We start from the raw sequence: 14,460 nt of genomic DNA, 5'->3' as shown, positions 1-14,460 counted from the left end.
GGGGGGTGGGGAGTTGGGGAGGGATAGCAAGGGAAGAGATGCCAGATGTAGGTGATGGGGAGGGAGGCAGCAAATCACACTGCCACATGTTTACCTATGCAACAATCTTGCTTGTTCTTCACATGTACCCCAAAACCTAAAATGCAGTAAAATAAATAAATAGAAAAAAAATACAATAATTAGCTGGGCATGGTGGTGTACACCTGTAGTCACAGATACTCAGGAGGCTGAGGCAGGAGAATTGCTTGAACCCAGGAGATAGAGGTTGCAGTGAGTTGAGACAGCCCCACTACAATGGAGCCCTGAGACCCTGTTGAAAAAAAAAAAAAAAAAAAGAATTGCAGATGGTGTTACGATTGATGTTATGTGTAGGAGAAAGAATAAGCCATAACATATTCCTTTTTATTGATTCTGAATTTGACTCATATATGATGGTATAGCAGATATATGTCTGGTTATTCCCATCATAGGTAAAGCAGAACATTTAAAGTCCCTCATTCAATACTGTGCTTTCATATAAGACCTGATAATAGGTGGGTTCATGCACTTGAAAGTAGGTATATATTTCATCAGAACTTGTTAAGTAATGTTAGATATGTCTACATGTACATTGTTAGATTGCTAATGATACCACACTCACGTTTGCCAAATATTGGGTATCATGAATAAATCCTGGTTTGAAACCAATACGATGCCACAGTGTATTTAGGGTGCAAGTTTAAGCTCTGTTGACAGACGAGTGAGCAGTAACTGAGTTAGCATCTCACATAGAAACACAAACAAATAAAATTGCATTAAGATCTCCGTCATCAAGACAGGAAATCCACAGTCCTGGCTTCTAGCAGCCCTTAGACTGCCCGGATAGAGACTTCGTGGCACATCCTGGGATATGTTTCTTGGAATCATTGGGGTTAAATTGTTATCTCAATCTAATTTTAATTTATCTTTTATCTCACAAGTAGTTTTTCTTCTTTGTTTGGAAGCAGAAAATAAATACTTGCTGTGAGTTCTTTTTTGAGATTCAAAAAGGTGTCCTTGGTATGTCTCTCTTTTTTCCATAGATTGGAAGTTCCACAAACACCCTGAGTGCCCTGAAAACTGCTTTTGCTGATAAAGAAACACAGGCCATCTACCTTCTGACTGATGGGAGACCTGATCAGGTACTTATCAGAGCTGGGAACAAAGAGGGCCTCACTGATGCTCTGAAAGCAAATGCTGGAAACGGGTTTGGGAGACCTTTTCAGCTGCTGCCAAAAAGCCGTGGAGATACACTTCACTGGCTCAGGGACTCAGAGCTGAGATGAGCAAATACACTGAGAGATTCCTTTGTCTCTGGAAACTCTGAGAATTTATGAGACAGCGAATGTTGCCTGGTGAGTGTGACACACACCCCTGGCCTGGAGACCAGCCCCATGAAAGGAGGCATCTGCCTTCCACTGAAGACTGGTTTATATTTTATTACAAACAAAGAGCGAGGAGATTCTTTTTGATTTTTTTCTTCGTCTGGATACTGAATCTAAACATGTCATCGCATAATGTCCTTGGCTTTACTTAGAACTCATTTAAACAAAAACATGCCTTTCTAGTGAAATCTCCTTTGTTTTGTTTAGCCTGACTGGAAAATATTGGAAAAGTCTTAGAGGAGTCTGTTCATCTTCTTTTGAGCTTTGTGAATGAAAGACGAGTACTCGGGGCGTTAAATAAATCGAAGGATTTTCAGGCCAGCATAGCGTAAATTAGCAGCTAGAGTGAATTAGTGTCAACTCGTGTCCTTCCTTGTGAGATGTTTGCCTATGCAGACTGCTAGGCAAATATTCTAAAATACCCCGTGGCAAAAAGTTCAGGGATTAAAGTTCAGAGAGTAAGCATCTGGATTTTACTACAGCTTTAGATTTATGGCAGAAAGGGAGTGTGTAAAGTGAAAATTTATTTTAAATTATTTTTTTCTATCAACTTTAGTGTGTTTTCTCTTTGGAAGCAGTTCATCATGTCTGTCTTCTATTCCATGTGTGGTGCCAGGGTCTGAGGCTACAAAGATGAATAATAGCTCATCCCTGCCTTTGACACGCTTGTTCTTTGGGGAGTGTGCTAGATGTATACAGTTTAATACAATACGGGGAACAGGGTTGACTGTGCTATGTCTAGGAGCACAGAGTGATGGATTTTGCTGTAGAGATGGAGAGAAGGCCAGGCAGGTTCCCGCAAGGCGGGGAAATTTGAGCTGTGTCTGGAAAGAGAAGAAGGAATTTTCGCAGCAGAGGACACTGTTGCTGTCCTGGGCAGAAGGGACACAGAGGTGTGGAAGTATGGTCGGGGGGGAGCTCAGAGAAATAAGCTGAGGGCAGGGACAACGGAAGAAGATCAGGGTGGAGGCAAAAATGTTGGGTTGGGGGAGACTGAAAGTTTTTGAATGCCACATTAGAAGGGTGGTGTCAGCACAGAGAGGAACTCCCGGAGGAGTGGGTCATCCTACCCATCTGATCTCAGAAACGTGCCTCAGTTGTGCCAGGGAAAGGCTGGCACTGCTGCAGCCTGCCACCAGGTCTTTGATGAAAGCTGGAAAGGACCAGCCTCACGCAGGAGCAGCAAGAATGGGAGGAGGGGACTGACTCCAGACGTGAACCGCCAGAAGCAGCATCAACAGGACCCAGTGGCCAGTTTGGAAGCAGTGAGCGGGAGGTGAGGAGAAGATAGGAACATGGCAGAAAGGAGTCAGAATGACTGACTTCTGGTTTACACTGATTATGATATTAACTGATTGAAATACAAATTTCAAGCAGAGGCAAGTAGCCTTGGGGGCGGCTCATGGAGGAAACTGTTTGTGAGCCTGTAGTACATGGATGTCCAGAAACCCCTAGAAATATGGAGCTGAAGTTTGGGACCATGTAAGCTGAAGATTCCAACTTGAGAGACATCTAGGCAGCTCAAGGTGTATTTTTCTTTTTAATATACTCTTACTGATTTTCAAAATTGTTTACATGATGGTCAAGTTGGAAAACATAGATAAGCATTAAAAAGGAGAAAATTTGGTTGGGTGGGGTGGCTCTCTCCTGTAATCTCAGCTCTTTGGTAGGCTGAGGCAGGAGGATTGCTTGAACTTAGGAGTTCGAGACCAGCCTGGACAACATATTGAGACCCTGTCTCGACAAAAAATTTTAAAATTAGCTGGGCATGGTGGTATGCACCTGTAGTCCTAGCTACTCAGAAGGCTGAAGTAGGAGGATCGTTTGAACCCTGGAGTTTGAGGATGCAGTGAGCTATGATAGCACTACTGCACTCTAGCCTGGGCAACAGAGTGAGTCCCTGTCTCTAAGAAAAAAAGAAAAAGGGAGGAAATTTAAATTACTCATAATTGAATTTTGTGTTCTTTTTTTCCCCATCTAACCTATCACATGCATTTTTCCAAGTCATGAAAAATTCTTCAGGAGCATCCTTCTCAAAGACTGCATCACATTCTGTTATGTGAATTTAATGAAACTTCAGCCTTAAAGCCATTTTTGTTTAATTTTTGAATAGTAATGCATTCACATTGTACAAACCACAAAGGCAGAAACGCATAGGTAGAGAAAATTCTCCCTCTCACCTCTTTCACCAGCTAGGAGGCAACTGATGTAACTAGATTTTTTGTATCCACTTTCAGAGATGGTTTGTATTATGCAGCAAAAAATGTATTCATATATATTTCCTCTTTTTTACAAAAGTAAATGTTAGCATATTATATACATGACTGTACACCTTTATTCATCAAACAATATACCTTGGAGATGGCTTCGTATCGTTTCATAAAGAACCTCCTCATTCCCTTCTAGGTCCCGTCGCATGGCTATCCCATTACTTATTTAGCTAGTCCCCTACAGATGCACATTCAGATTGTTTTCAATCTTTCTGTTTTACACAGTCTTGCCAAAGGAGCTCTGTGCATATATTGTTTTGCATGTGAGTGAGTATATCTGTAGTGTAAATTCTGAGAAGTGGACTCAGCTGCAAGGTCCATGTTTTGATCAATACTGCTAAATAGCAACCCCCAAAGAGGATGTCATATGCAACACCCCTGCAAGCAGTGCGTTGAGAAGAATTCTTGATCTACAGTCCAGTATGGACTTCCGGGGCTCTGGAATCTCCCAATAACATATACAAAATACACTCAAACTTTTTTTTCGGGAGAGAAGATCAATATATTTCACCAGATTCTGAGGGTCCACTCAAAGATGGAGAACCAATGATATGGATAATAGCTGGAGTCAGGCCTGGCACTGTGGCTCACGCCTGTAATCCTAGCACTTTGGGAGGCTGAGGCAGAAGGATCACTTGAGGTCAGGAGGTCTAAACCAGCCTGGCCAACATGGTGAAACCCAGTCTCTACTAAAAATGCAAAAAAATTAGCCAGGCATGGTGGTGGGTGCCTGTAATCCCAGCTATTCAGGAGGCTGAGGAGGCAGGAGAATCGCTTGAACCTGGGAGGTAAAGGTTGCAGTGAGTTGAGATCCTACCAGTGTACTCCAGCCTGGATGATAGAGTGAGACACCATCTCAAAAAAAAAAAAAAAAAAAAGCTGGAGTCAGAAATGTACAAATTACACCAAACATAATTTAGAAGCTTTTGAGGACTTCCAAATTCAACGCTGCCTTTTTGACACATGCAGTCTACTTATTTTTGCATTATTCCTTGGATTCTCTCCAAAAGGCAAATTGATATTTGATATTCATGTTCTATGTAGAAGATTGAGATGTACCACTCAATTTCTATTTGCTTTTGAATTTTCACTGGCTTTATAGGAACTGAATGTGTAAGGATAAGGGAAGTATTATGTCAAATATTCAGCAGAATTTTCTCCTTGAAAGAATAGACACAGATGTTATATGGACACTAGCTTCCTGCTTGCTTATTAAATGTCTGGGGAAGGATTATAAAGGGATACAGTCTTTAAAATTAAGCAGGTCAAAGGGGTTCTAGAAGTATTAGTCTTCATTGAAATGGAATCATGTACGCATTGGATAAGTGTCCTTTGCTGGGCATCCATAGTGTAAACTGGCAGGGTCTTTGCTAGGAACAGCCCCATGCAGCTTTAACTGCAGTCATTTTGGGAATTCTTTGAAGTTAGGGGCTCGCCTGGACTGGAATCAAGAAAATGGACGTGAAGAAGGCATTTGCACCATCCTAAATAAAACTAATGGCTAAAGTCTTAGCATGAAGTATGTTAGGACAGGAGATGGGGAAGGTGCAGGGTGATCAACCTGTGCATGCACAAACAGACCTCCTTCCAGCAGAGAGGAGACAGAATCTCTGCCCTTCTTGCTACTCCAGCTGATGTGTGTGGATGAAGGTAGCCCTGGCTGCACAGCTGTTTAGACTCGGAGCAAAGGGAACTGGGGAAAGTGGCTCAGGGTGCTGCTTGGCATTATCCTAGGCTGACAGCAGCGCCTGGCAAATGAAAGGTACTCAACAAGTATTTGTGGAATGCCTTCCGAGGAACGTCATCTCATTTACTCCTCACAGCAACCCTATAAGGAGGGTGTATTAGTTCTGAGGCACAGATGAGGAAACTCACATTAGACAGGACATACCCAAGGTCATTCAGATGGGCAGTGCTGGATGAGCTTCAAGCCCAGGTCTCTAACTGGAGCTATTTCCATCAATCCTTACAGCTGAAGACAGTGTGAGTGGGAGAGAGACTCATGTGTATCATTGTAAGCCCCATCCCTGCTGCCAGTCTCAGGTGATCCCATCATGCTAAACTGGCATGATGTTCAAGTGCCCCAGGATGATGCTGGGGAGCTGGGCAGAGAGTGGGAGTGCCCGTCAAGGACAGAGGGAGCTCCATCCCTGCAATGGGAAATAGCCATTCCTGTCCTTCTGCCCGCTCCCCGTTGATGAGTCCTTTTGCTGATTTATATCCTCAGAGCTTTGAAAAGCAGAATCAGAAAGTTGAAACAAACCTCTTGCCACCACAGACTGACTAACCATGCCCCTTTCCAGCACTCATTTCAGCAGCTCTTCTGACCTCTGGAGTGGTGGGCCCACTCCCTGACTACCTCCTATGTACAGTGAAGAAGGCTCTCTCAGCTCTGGGACTCCTCAATCCATTCCTCACAGAGCCTCCCTGCTTTCTTCAGTTTCTCAGATAAATGCACAGCACATAGGAAGACCTTAAATAAAACATCTCTTCCTTCACTCTCTGTGGGAAATGAGTTGACCATAGCATGGTGGAAGCTGGAAATTGCTCTTTTTTAGCCCAGCACTTTAAATGCATGGACTCTAACTTCAGGTGCACCTAAAGTTGAGTGACTTGGTTAGCCAAATCTTTCTCCTATCTTCTTTGTCCCACCTAACTGAGAGACCTGAGAGCCAAGGACCATGTCTTAGGGATCATTGTACTCTCACTATCTGGCAGTCGTTTTTGTTGTTGTTGTTGATTGAATTGAATTGACATGTTTATAAGAAGCCATTCACCACTGTGTAAGGAATTACTATTTGAGTATCTAAAGTTAATACTGAGGATTTTCATATTCTTTTCTATCTCTTCTCTTTCCATCTCCCTCCCGCCTCTCTCCAAAACTTACCGTTTCAGCCACCTGAAATGGTTATAGACCAGGTCAAAGTTTTTCAGGAAATTCCTATTTATACCATCTCCTTCAATTACAATGATGAGATTGCAAACAGATTTTTGAAAGAGATTGCTGCTTTGACTGGAGGAGAGTTCCATTTTTATAATTTTGGTTGCAAGGATCCCACTCCTCCAGAGGCTGTTCAGGTAAGAACTTGGTGGGCTAAGAAGGGAATGTTCATTTATTTGAGCATTACAGGCTGGAGGTCCCTGGATAATACCTTCGTTGGGAAAATAGCAACCATAAAAATAACTAAGTCAAACAAATGAATCACTTAACGATGAGTGTACCAGTGTTTCTAAGTATAGTCCAAAGACCACCCAAGCTAGGGCACCTGAGCAGATTCCTGCATCCCATTTCAGAGATACTAAAGCAAGATGTAAGCACAGAGGCCCAGGAATTATGAATCAATGCATATATTTTGTTTTCCTCTAAATTTTTTATTACGGAAAGTTTCAAACACACACGAAAGTTGAGGCATATATGGACCCCATGTACCTATAATTTAAATTCAACAATTATCAACATTTTGCCAAACGTAAGGAATCTGTGTTTTTAACAAGATACTCAGGGGTCTACATATGAAATTTGTTAATCACTGCTATGCACAGATATTTGTAGAAAACTAAACAATGTCAGATGTAGGTGGTTAGTTGCTTGCTGACCTCTCAGACTATGTAACCATTTGACTACCTGATAAAGCAATTTATTCTAATAGGCTAATGAGAGAAAGAAAATATAATTCTGTTCTCCCATACTCCAAACTTGGCCTGTGCATATGCATTTCAAGGATGCCCTTCTAGGGTATGCGATTTTTGTCTTATGTTCTGAGGAGTGACTTTAAATTCAGATTCAAGGGGTAGCAGGACAAGTCAGAATACTGATCAGGGCTTCATGTGAGTGAACTACCTGAGACTGGAAGGACCAGTGCTTTAAGCCACAGAGGGCTGGGAAGAGTGCTTCCATTAGTGAGGATTGAAAACTTCATAATCCTTTAGGTTGGGCATTGGATAAAGTACACAGGAAGGTCCTGCCTCAGTAGTGGGAGCAACCAAACACTCTGGTTCCACCTAGAAAATCTTAAATGCAAGGCCCAAAAGGATCAAACTGTTTCCAACTAACTTAACTGCATCCCAGAACAAACCCCAAGAATAATTAAAAGAAAACAAAAATATTCACCACCTAACAAAGTAAAATCAACTATGCATACAATTGAATTGTACCAGGCATGCAAAAAAGCAGGAAAATACAGATCCATAATGAGGAGGAAAAGCAAACCGAAGACTTAAAATAGACCCAGAACCCAATGTTACTATTAGAGCATTAAAACAGTCATTTTAACTGTGGGGGAGACATGAAAGGTACAAGTAAGACACAAATTAAACTTCTAGCAATGAAAAATACATGGAATGGGAGGAGCAGCAGATCAGACACTGCATAACACAAGACTAGTGAATTGAAAGGCGGCAATAGAAACTATCCAAAATGTAACACAGAAGAAAGAGAACTCAAATTAAAAAAAAAAAATAAAAAGAAACAAACAAAACCAAAAAACAGAGCATGAGTGAGTCATGGAAAAATCCAAACCACCTAATAAACACATAACTGAAGCAGCAGTGGCCAAAAATTTTCCAAATTGGATTACAACTGTAAACCCACAGATCCAAAAGAACCGCAATGAATCCCAAGCACAAGAAACATGAAGAAAACCAGACAAAGGCAGAGTCAAACTTTCCAGAAGCAGTGACAAAGAGAACATCTTAAAATAACAGAAAGAAGACACATTGTGCACAGAGGAACAATAACAAAGATGACAGCAGGTGTCTCATCAGAAATAATGCAAGTGAGGAGACAGTGGAGAAACATGTTTAAAATACTGAGGGACTGTCCACAGAGTGTCTGTGCACAGTGAAAATATCTCTCAAAGAGGAAGATAAAATAGACTTTTTAAGATACACAAAAACAGCCAGGTGCAGTGGCTCACACTTGTAATTCCAGCACTTTGGGAGGTTGAGGTAGGCAGATTGCTTGAGCTCAAGAATACAAGACCAGCCTGGGCAACATGGCAAGACCTCATCCCTACAAAAATGTATATATAAATTAGCTGGGCATAGTGGTTTGCACCTGTAGTTCCAGCTGCTTTGTGGGGCTGAAGCAGGAGGATCACTTGAGCCCAGGAGGCCGAGGCTACAGTGAGCCGAGATCCTACCACTGCACTGCAGCCTGGTTGACAGAGTGAGACCCAGTCTCATAAAAAAAAAAAAATAGGCAAAAACTAAAAGAATTAGTCACCAACTAACCTGCAGTAACAGAAATATTGAAGGGAGTACTTTAGACAGAAGGAAGATCTTACCAGATGGAAATACGAATCTATGCTAAGGAATAAAAAGCATAGGTAAAGATGATGCTAACTGCATAGGTTAATATGTAAAAAAAATTTCTTATTGAATAATTATAAGAAAAATTATAAGAGAGACTTCCAGTTCCAGGAAAGATAGAGTACTGCCATCCCTTGTAAGTCCTCCATCTCAAAACCAGAAAGCCCTGGTAATAACTCCAAAAGAGGAAAAAGGATTCATTGTCCTGCCATTCTTCAACCATTGTGGAAGTCAGTGTGGCGATTCCTCAAGAATCTAAAACCAGAAATATCATTTGACCCAGAAATCCAAATCCCATTACTGGGTATATACCCAAAGGAATAGAAATCATTCTAATATAAAGACACAGGCACACATATGTTCAATGCAGCACTATTCACAATAGCAAAGACATGGAACCAACCCAAATGCCCATCAGTGATAGACTGGATAAAGAAAATGTGAGACATATACACCATGGAATACTATGCAGCCATAAAAAGGAATGAGATCATGTCCTTTTCAGGGACATGGATGAAGCTGGAAGCCATTATCCTCAGCAAACTAACACAGGAACAGAAAACCAAACACCGCATGTTCTCACTTATAAATGGGAGCTGAACAATGAGAACACATAAACACAGGGAGGAGAGCAACACACACTGGGGCCTGTTGGGGGAAGGGGGCAAAGGGAGGGAGGGCATCAAAACAAATAGCTAATGCATGTGGGGTTTAATACTTAGGTGAGAGGTTGATAGGTACAGCAAACCACCGTGGCACACATTTACCTATGTAACAAACCTGCATGTTCTGCACATGTATCCTGGAACTTAAAGTGGAAAAAAAACCCAAAAACTTCATTGTCATGTCATTCTTCAAGTTCTAAGGTCCCTTGACAATGAGTCCTTGGGACTTTATTTCTATTCACATATCCCAGAAGGGCACTGCAGAAGCTTCTTCAACCTGGGATGTCCAACAAGCACTGATAAAAAAAATGCTCCAGGAAAGCCCCAGCCAAATGACTGAAAAGAGCACGGCTTAACAACAGAAAACGTTTTTTGGTAATACCTGTTCTGCTCCAGTCATATACCATAGAAACAAACTGCATCCCCTCCCCTGGGATTTCAGTGGTGCCAAACAGGGAGCTAATCTTTCACCCAGTCTCTTGCTTCATGGAAACAAGTGACTGTGCTCTGATCTCCCTGCCTTGTGGAATAGTAGAGCTGACCAGGGAGCTGAGCTTCCATCCCTACATGGTGGAAGCAGAGAGCAATGTTCTGATTTCCCTGCTGAGGCTCTGTCAGTGAGACTTAGTGGAAAGCTCATTCTCCTTCTGGAAGCGGTGCTGCTTACATTCTCTGAGAGGGTAATATCAGAGGGAAGCTGATCTCTCATCCCTGTGCGGACAGGAGCAGCAGTGCTGAGTCCCCCACCAGGGTAGTGTCCATGGCACCCAGTGTCAAGCCGACCTTCCACTCCTATCAGGCAGCACCGCAACCTAACCAGGCAATGTGAGCCAGCCTAGTCACTGTTGTGCTTTGCCACAGTCCTCGTGTCAGCAGGACTCAGCATGGAACTGGGCCTCTACAAACAGCCAGCATCAGTGAACATGAAAAAGGAAGCAAGGTGGGGAAAGGCCACACTCCGCTTTCCCCCTATCCCTGGTGTTAGTGAGGCTTGATGGGGAGCCTCACTTTCACACTCACACTACAGCATGAGACCAAAGGACAAAGTGTGAAACAGGACTAGCCCCTACGGTGGTCCTCCCCATAATGTCAGCAGGACCCAGTGGAGGACTGAGGCTCCATTTCATTCAGCGTTGACGAGACTGAAGGATGCAGCACTAGGTGGACTACTCAGTACCCTATCAACCTCCTACTCTTAAGAGCTCTGTCTATGAACAAATTGAAAAAAATTATCCCACAAAAAGACAGCTGAACTCTTTATTTTTTTTTTTTTGAGACGGAGTTTCGCTCTTGTTACCCCAGGCTGGAGTGCAATGGCGCGATCTCGGCTCACCACAACCTCCGCCTCCTGGGTTCAGGCAATTCTCCTGCCCCAGCCTCCTGAGTCGCTGGGATTACAGGCATGCGCCACCATGTCCAGCTAATTTTTTGTATTTTTAGTAGAGACGGGGTTTCACCATGTTGACCAGGATGGTCTCGATCTCTTGACCTCGTGATCCACCCGCCTCGGCCTCCCACAGTGCTGGGATTACAGGCTTGAGCCACCGCGCCCAGCCTGAACTCTTAATCCTGCCACTCTGACAGCTCACCTTGACAAAAATAGCTGGGAAAACCCACCAGATACATGGTTGTACCCAAATGAAAGTGAAGTTTATCTGTAACAGTCCCCATACATATAAGAAGTACACCAGAGGAGGATGTGTACTTGGATAGGTGGGCAGAACTTGCTAAAGGGATACAGCTACCAGTGGTCCATCTGGGAAGCCTCATTGTTTCTGCAGGCCTGAGACTCCCCTCCTGCAGAGACACATCAAAGTGTGTGGGAAGAACAGGCAGGAGAGGCCCAGCTAGAACCAGTGGCCCATTCCAGAAAACTGTCCCTGTGGGCCAAGGGCTCTCCTACCCCACCCAGAGACACAGGAACACCTAGAGGACAGCAGGGGAGGCGCCAAGAGACACCTGGAAGCCTGACAGAGGGAAACCCCTCCTGTCTCTTCAGGCAGCAGCAGCAGGGACCAGTAGGAGCAAGCCAGGATGGCACCAGATTAACAAAGAAGATCAAAATAATACCAAAAGCTTCTGAAAATCAAACTGCCATTGGAGCAGAAACCCACAAAAGTAGGACAAATCCCACATGCTAAATTTAAGCAGGGCAACTACCAAGTAAAATAAAATATTTCAAATAGCACCCAAAATCTCACACAATTGAAAATGCCTAGAATCCAGTAAAAAACTTACCCATCACACAAAGAGCCAAGAAAGCCACCGTCTGAATGAGAAATGACAATCAGTGCCAACACTGAGATGAATCATATGTTGGAATTATCTGACAAGGATATTAAAGACGCTGTCATAAAAATGCTTCTACAATCAAGTACAAATTCTCTTGAAATGAATGAACAAATAGACAATCTCAGAATATAAGTAGGAATTGTAAAAAAAAATTCCAAGTGGAACTTTCAGAACTGAAAACTACAAGAATAGAAATTTTTAAAACCTCAGCAAATAGGTTCAATAGTGAAGTGGAGATGACAGGATAATATCAGTGAACTTGAGGTCAGAACAATAAAATTCAGTCACTCTAAACAACAGAGAGAAAATAGACCAAAAAATAAATAAATAGAGCCAAGGGGATCTGTGAGACAATGAGAAAACACCCAGCATTAGTATCATCAGAGTCCACCAAAGAGAGAAGGAAAATGGGACCAAAAGAAAGTGACAAAGTAAAAGCTGAAACCTTCCCAAAGTTGGTGAAATATACAAGTATACAGATCCAATAATCTGAGTAAACTCCAAACAGGATAAGCCCAAAGAAATCCATGCCAAGACATGTCATAGTTAAACATCCAGAAATTAAAGACAAAGAAAAAATGGACAAATGTGTTACAAATTCAATAGCAGATTTGACAACAGGCTTTTTGTATAAGACCAAAGAAGCCAGGAGAAAAGTGGCACAGTATTCTTCAAGTATGAAAGGAAAGAACCATTAACCACAAATTTTATTATTTTATTTTATTTTTAGAGACAGAGTTTTATTCTGTCACCCAAGCTGGAGTGCAGTGGCATAATCTTGGCTCACTGAAGCCTTAAACTTTTAGGCTCCTGTCATTCTCCTGCCTCAGCCTTCCAAGTAGCTAGGACTACAGGTGTGTACCACCATGCCTGGCTAATTTTTTTACTGGTAGAGACAGAGTCTCACTATGGTGTCCAGGTTTGTCTTGAACTCCTGGCATCAAGCAGTCCTCCTGCCTCAGCCTCCCAAAGTGCTGAGATTACAGGTATTAGTAACCCAAAACTTCACAAAACTATCCTTAAAGGATGAAGGGGAAATAAAAATATTATCAGATAAATAAAAACTGAAAGAACTTGTTGTTAGAAAAAATTTTATCGATTGGCTACAGGAGGTTTTTCAAGCAAATTATAAAAGAAATAATTGTAGCATCAGAAAACCTACAGCCAATATCATACTGAATGGGTAAAAGCTGGAATAATTCCCTTTGAAATCAGGCACTAGACAAGGATGCCCTCTCTCACCACTCCTATTTAATATAGTATTGGAAGTTCTAGCCAGAGAAACCAGGCAAGAAAAAGAAATAATGGATATTCAATTAGGAAAGGAGGACATCAAACTGTCTCTATTTGCAGATGACATGATTGTATATTTAGAAGACCCCATCGTCTCAGCCCAAAATCTTCTCAAACTGATAAGCAACTTCAGCAAAGTCTCAGGATACAAAATCAATATGCAGAAATCACAAACATTCCTATATAACAATAACAGACAAACAGAGAACCAAATCAAGAGTGAACTCCCATTCATAATTGCTACAAAGAGAATAAAATACCTAGGAATACAACTAACAAAGGATGTAAAGGACCTCTTCAAGGAGAACTACAAACCATTGCTCAAGGAAATAAGAGAGGACACAAACAGATGGAAAAACATTCCATGCTCATGGTTAGGAAGAATCAATATCATGAAAATGGCCATACTGCCCAAAGTAATTTATAGATTCAACACTATCCCCATCAAGCTACCAATGACCTTCTTCACAGAACTGGAAAAAACCACTTTAAACTTCATATGGATGGAATCACAAGAGAGCCCACATAGCCAAGACAGTCCTAAGCAAAAAGAACAAAGCTGGAGGCATCACCCTACCTGACTTCAAACTATTCTACAAGGCTACAGTAATCAAAACAGCATGGTACTGGTACCAAAACAGGGACATAGACCAACTGAACAGAACAGAGGCCTCCGAAGCAATACCACACGTCTACAATCATATGATCTTTGACAAACCTGACAAAAATAAGCAATGGGGAAAGGACTCCATGTTTAATAAATGGTGTTGGGAAAACCAGCTAGCAATGTACAGAAAGCAGAAACTGGACCCCTTCCTGTCACCTTACACTAAAATTAACTCCAGATGGATTAAAGATTTAAACATAAAACCTAACACCATAAAAACACTAGAAGAAAACGTAGGCAAAACTATCCAGGACATAGGCATAGGCAAGGACTTCATGACTAAAACACCAAAGGCAATGGCAACAAAAGCCAACATAGACAAATGGGATCTAATTAAAATTCAGAGTTTCTGTACAGCAAAAGAAACCATCGTTAGAGTGAACTGAACTGGCAACCAACAGAATGGGAAAAAATTTTTGCAATCTACCCATCTGACAAAGGGCTAATATCCAGAATCTACAAAGAACTAAAACAGATATACGAGAAAAAAACAACCAACCCCATTCAAAAGAGGGCAAAGGACATGAACAGACACTTTTCAAAAGAGAACATATATGAGG

General features: G+C 42.0%; 1 protein-coding gene across 2 annotated transcripts in view; it reads left to right on the top strand.

Annotated features, from left to right (window-relative positions):
* The window catches only part of VWA3B (von Willebrand factor A domain containing 3B), a 232,069-nt gene that overhangs the window by 130,463 nt on the left and 87,146 nt on the right, over positions 1 to 14,460 (top strand). For both annotated transcript variants that reach the window (XM_037736937.1, XM_037736936.1), the window contains exons 13-14: positions 1,062 to 1,160; positions 6,569 to 6,751. In XM_037736937.1, the coding sequence (XP_037592865.1) occupies positions 1,062 to 1,160; positions 6,569 to 6,751 (282 nt within the window). The remainder of the gene's footprint in view (positions 1 to 1,061; positions 1,161 to 6,568; positions 6,752 to 14,460) is intronic.

This window comes from Cebus imitator, unplaced genomic scaffold (genome assembly GCF_001604975.1).
Source record: "Cebus imitator isolate Cc_AM_T3 unplaced genomic scaffold, Cebus_imitator-1.0 Scaffold31, whole genome shotgun sequence".
In the NCBI taxonomy this organism is placed as follows: domain Eukaryota; kingdom Metazoa; phylum Chordata; class Mammalia; order Primates; family Cebidae; genus Cebus; species Cebus imitator.
The sequence above is the reverse complement of the archived record's forward strand: the minus strand, read 5'-3'. Positions and strand labels throughout refer to the sequence as shown.